Source organism: Psittacula echo (genome assembly GCF_963264785.1).
Source record: "Psittacula echo genome assembly, chromosome: 9".
NCBI lineage: Eukaryota > Metazoa > Chordata > Aves > Psittaciformes > Psittacidae > Psittacula > Psittacula echo.
This window is the reverse complement of record NC_137745.1, coordinates 16,956,163-16,961,318: the sequence shown is the minus strand read 5'-3', so window position 1 is coordinate 16,961,318 and position 5,156 is coordinate 16,956,163. Positions and strand designations below refer to the sequence as shown.

The window sequence follows — 5,156 nt, the reverse complement described above, 5'->3', positions numbered from 1 at the left end:
GCATGCGCCCGAAATGCAGTATAAACAAAGCATAACAAAACCAACTCCCCATATGACCACTTTCCTCGGATTTGGTCCTGACACCCTCAGCCACACCACCAAGCTCAAACCCCTACCTTTGCCCTAACAACCCCCTGTGATACTAACCCAACCACAGAGCTCCTCCAGCCCCAGGAGGGCTCTTACGGGGGTCCCTGGCTGGGTGGAACCCACCAGCCCCCGCCTGGCCCCCTCCCCACTCCAGAGCGGCCACAGCTGCCCCACGGCTTCAGCGCCCAAAGCTCAGGCCAGGCTCACCCGCCCCACTCACTTCAGGGCTATCGTAATCGCGACTATCGTAGTCTCTATCATAGTCCCGGCTGTCGCGACTGTCGTAGTCTCGACAATCCCGGCTGTCGTAGTCCCGGCAATCGTAGTCTCGGCTGTCGTAGTCCCGGCAATCGCGGCTATCGTAGTCGCGGCAGTCCCGGCTGTCGCGACTGTCGTAGTCTCTGCAGACCCTGCTATCGCGACTGTCGTAGTCCCGGCTGTCGTAGTCTCGACTATCACGGCTATCATAATCTCGACTGTCGTAGTCACGACTATCGTAGTCGCGATAGTCATCGTAGCGGTCACCGCGGCGCTCCTCACTGGACCTCTTGTAGTCAGAGTCTCTGCGCCGGCTCCGGGACTCTCGCTCATCACGGTCCTCCCTCTCCACGATAGAGCCGTAGCGGCCGCTCCGCTCCGTCCTGCTCACGCTGCGGGTGACACCGAGCCGAGCTCAGGAGAAGAGCCCGCAACGACCCCCACCACTGCCCATCCTGCGGGGCCGCCCGCCCGTTCTTCCCTCTCCATCCACTCCTCCCTCCGCCCTCCCGCCCATTCTCACCGCTTGTCCGAGCCCATGCCGCCGCCCGCGACCCGCAAGCACTGAGGCAGCAACAAACTCGATCACAGCGCACACAACACACAGACGCAAGACCTCACTCCCTGGCCGCAAAATGGCGCCGAGGTGACTGCCCGTCTTCTACCCAGGAAGCTCCGCGCCTGCCGCCTGGAACGTTCCAGGCGGTGCGCAGGCGCAGAGGGCCGAAGGGCATGCTGGGAGCTGTAGTGCGGGACTGTGCCTCCCCCCTCGGAGCAGCCGTGTCCAGGATGGGACCTGCCCTTCTGCCACAGCCGTCGGCGGTCATGGGAGAAAGGGACATTCAGAGATCACCCAGTCCCACTCCCTGCCGTGGGCAGTGGCACCTTCAATTAGATCTTTACTCAAAGCCCCAGCCTGCACTGCCTCGGACAAGGCATCCACTGCCTCTGTGTGCAACTCGGTCCAGTGTCTCACCACCCTCAAGATATTTCATCCCTATGTGTAATTTAAACTCACCTTCTTTCGGTTTAAAACCATTGCTCCTGTCATTGCAGGCCCTGGTAAAAAGTCTCCATATCTCACAAGCCCTCTTTGTGTATTAAAAGGCTGCAATAAGCTCTCGCTACAGTCTGCTCCAGGCTAAACAACCCCACTGCTCTTAGCCTTTCTCCATAAGCAGAGGTCCTACCATGTGATTTGGCGGGCCAAGACTGGGCCCATGGTGGGGCCTGGTGAAACCCAGGGTTCCCTCGTTGTAACCTGCGGTGTGCCATTGCAACCATAATCAGGGGACCGGCTATATTAAGGGGACCCCAGCATCCTCAGGTCAGTTGCGGCTGCAGCAGTGGCCGAGTGCACGGTGCGCACCCGGCATCCCTGTGTAGTCAGCAGCCTTTCTGTGAGGGGAGACCCTGGGCCGTGTCCAGGGCCTCCTGTGGAAGAGAGAAGAGCCTTCGAGTGCCTGAGGGCCACGGGCTGCGCCCCAGCCCAGCCACAGGTGAGGGTGGCCCCAGTCCTCAGGAGCAAGGGGACAGTGGGGTTGTGACAAGGGGGTGCTGCAGCTCAGATGAACCCCAACCCTGTGCCGGGAGAAGGAGGGAGGTGGAGTCAGTGCCACCGCCCTGGGGCAAGGAGGGCTCCGTGGGGCTCTGGGGTCACAGGAGGGGTGCTGAGGAGGGGGGGATCAGGAGCTTGAGCGGGGGTGACATCAGGGCGCTCTGTCACCCAGCCTTGCCTGCAGAGTGTCTCAGGGACATGGTGGGAGCAAGGAGCCCCCCAAGCGCTCTGCCCCGCCACTCCTGGCAGGGCAGCTCTGGTGGTGGGGGGTCCCCTTCACCCCTTTCCTCCCTCCCTCTCTCAGGATGGAGACGAGACCCCCCAGCCAACCCAGGCTGGCCTGGGTGGAGACGGATGAAGCTGGCCCGGCTCCCAGCTCTGGGCTGACCTGCAATGAGATGGGTAAAGGTGAGTGTGCGGGTGCTGCGGGCAGGGGCTGCCCACCCTGCCCTGCCCTGTCCCACTCTTGCAGTCCCCAGCCAGGCATCGGTCCTGCAGCGCAGAGCCCAGGGAACAGCCCCACCACAGCATCCCTGGGCCAGGAACTCCCTCTTCCCCCTGCTGCCGGGTGCTCCTCCGTGGGGCACGCTGGGGCTGCCTCCCCTGCTGCCCTGCCGCATCGCACCCTCGCCCCTGGGGTGCACGGGGGGCACCCGTGTCCCAGCCTAGAGCCAGGGCTGGGGACATCTCTGAAGCTGGGCAGAGGGCTCGTGTACTCCCCACTGCCTGCCCTCCAGCCCTGCCTGCTCTCTCTTGGCCAGGTTCACGCATCTCTACTGTGGATGTGTCCAGTGAGGAAAAGAACAGCCTGGACATCATCGTAGCGTCCATCAAGAGAAGACCAAAGGTATCCACGGTCACTTCCATGCGGCTGTGCCTGTGTCTCCTGCACGGTCTTTCTGCCCTTGTCCCATACTCAGAAGGTGCTGGGGGCTCTTATGGACCCCCCATCTGTCTTTCCCGCCCGACAATGTCTGTCCATCTGTCACCTCCCCGGCTGGCAGCAAGAAGACCAGAAGCTGAAGTTTCTGCAGGCCGTCTGCACCATCTGCATCACCACCAGCATGCACTCCTCCCTGTGGGACATGCTGTGGTTCTTCCACCCTGAGCTGGCGGAGACCCTCGAGGTGAGGGGATGGCCGGTCAGGCTGAGGCAGGGGCAGCGGCACAGCTGTGGGGCAGGAGAGGATGTCAGGTGGAGGTGAGGGAGTGGGTTCTTACCGGATCGGTGTGAGTGCTGTGGGGAGTTTGGACATTGGAAGTGAGGCTGCCCTGGGGGCAGTGCCATGGGGTGGCTCCAGTGGCTGAATTGCAACTAGATTGATGGGGACCTGAGGAATCTACCCTAGCAGATCCACTGGTTAAATTAAAGCTAGGGACTAGACGAAATAAAGTGGAATTTTTAGTGGATACAGGAGCAACTTATTCAGCGTTAAATCAGAGGGAAAAGAATTTGTTACAGTTGTAGGAGCTACCGGCTGCCAAGAACTAAAAAAAAAAAGGCATTCTTTCTGAAACTTTTAGAGTACAAATTGGGAAAACAACTAGGAATGCATAATTTTTTATGCATGCCAAATTCTCCAAAATCTTTATTAGGGCAAGAAGCAACATTTAAAGAAGGCAAAATGGAATTAAGAGTTAAAAACGATCAATTAATTACAGTTGTGAGTTTATCTTTAATTCAACAGAAAAGCGAACAAGAGGACCTCCCTGAAATAGAAGAAATCCTTAATCAGGTGTATCTGGGAGTATGGGCATCTGAAGTTCCAGGTAAGGTGAAAAATGCTTTGCCTGTTATAGTGGAAATAAAAAGAGGGGGGGCTGCCCAATTAGAATTAAACAATATCCCTTAAAATGAGAAGATCAAAAGGAATCAAAGAAATCACTGTTAAATTTTAAAATATACATTATGGGAAAAGTTGCGGATTGGTTCAAGATCTTACAGCAACCAACAAAATTGTAGAGGATATTCATCCAGTAGTAACTAATCTGTATACCTTACTGACTAAACTGAATAATAATCCGAAATGGTTTGTTGTCTTGGATTTAAAGGATGCTTTTTTTTTTTTTTTTTTTGCCTACCATTGGCCAAAGAAAGCCAGAATTTATTTGCTTTTGAACGGGAAAATCCTGACATGGGAAGGAAAACTCAATTAACTTGGACGGTATTACCTCAAGGGCTTAAAAACAGTCCAACAATTTTGGAAATCAGTCAGCACTGGAACTAGAATCACGGAAGCCACCCACTCATATGGGGACTCTGTTACAATATGTGGCTGACCTATTAATTGCCACAGAAACAAAGGAAGAATGTGTCCAGTGGATGGTGGGATTATTGAATTTTCTGGGACTGAATGGTTATCAGGTATTCAAACAAAAGGCCCAACTAATTCCAACCCAAGTCTTCTACCTAGGATATGAAATAACAGGAGGACAGAGAGAACTTGGAGCTGCTAGAAAAGAAGCCATTTGCCAAACTCCACAACCGCCAACCATCAAGGAGCTCCGGATGTTCCTGGGAATGACTGTATGCCGCAGACTTTAGATCCATGATTATGGTGTTCTGGCAAGACCACGATATGAACTGTTAAAAGGAAATCCTCCCTCTTTAGAGTGGACTGATTCAGCAGAGGGGGCTTTTAGAAATTCAAAAACAGAGCTAATGAGAGCTCCAGCTCTGGGACTTCCAGATGTAAACAAACCCTTTTGGCTATATTCTTATGAAAAACAAGTAATAGCCTTGGGGGTCCACACTCAGAAACGAGGACCCTATAAAAGGGCAGTGGCATATTTTTCGAAACAGCTGGCTGAAGCGAGCAAAGGATGGCCCGGATGCCTAAGGGCTGTGGCAGCAGTTGTTATGAATATTGAAGAGGCTTGCAAATTCACCCTGGGACAAAAGATTACTGTGCTGGTGTCCCATGTTGTATCAGCAGTCCTGGAACAGAAAGGAGCCCACTGGTTATCTCCTTCACGTTTTTTAAAATACCAGGCCACCCTTGTGGAACAAGATGATACAGAAATTGTGGTCACTAATGCTGTGAATCCAGCATCCTTTTTGCAGGAACAACCGACAGAACCACTAACACACAACTGCTTGGCCACTGTAGGGACTGTATATTCAAGCCGACCAGATTTGATTCTTGGTTTACTGATGGTAGTAGCTTCATGAAAAATGGTGAACGAAAGGCAGGATGTGCCGTTACCACCACTTCACAGGTAATAGAAGCTAAACCTTTACCCGCAAACA

The 5,156-nt window shown here is 54.1% G+C and overlaps 1 protein-coding gene across 3 annotated transcripts in view; it reads right to left on the bottom strand.

The window, feature by feature from the left end:
* The window catches only part of RBM5 (RNA binding motif protein 5), a 14,921-nt gene extending 13,905 nt beyond the window's left edge, over positions 1-1,016 (bottom strand). For all 3 annotated transcript variants that reach the window (XM_080625251.1, XM_080625252.1, XM_080625253.1), the window contains exons 1-2: positions 872-1,016; positions 311-740 (exon numbers count right to left, since the gene is read on the bottom strand). In XM_080625251.1, coding sequence (XP_080481377.1) covers positions 311-740; positions 872-888 — 447 coding nt within the window. In that variant the 5' untranslated portion in view covers positions 889-1,016. The remainder of the gene's footprint in view (positions 1-310; positions 741-871) is intronic.
* Positions 1,017-5,156: the final 4,140 nt, after the last annotated feature.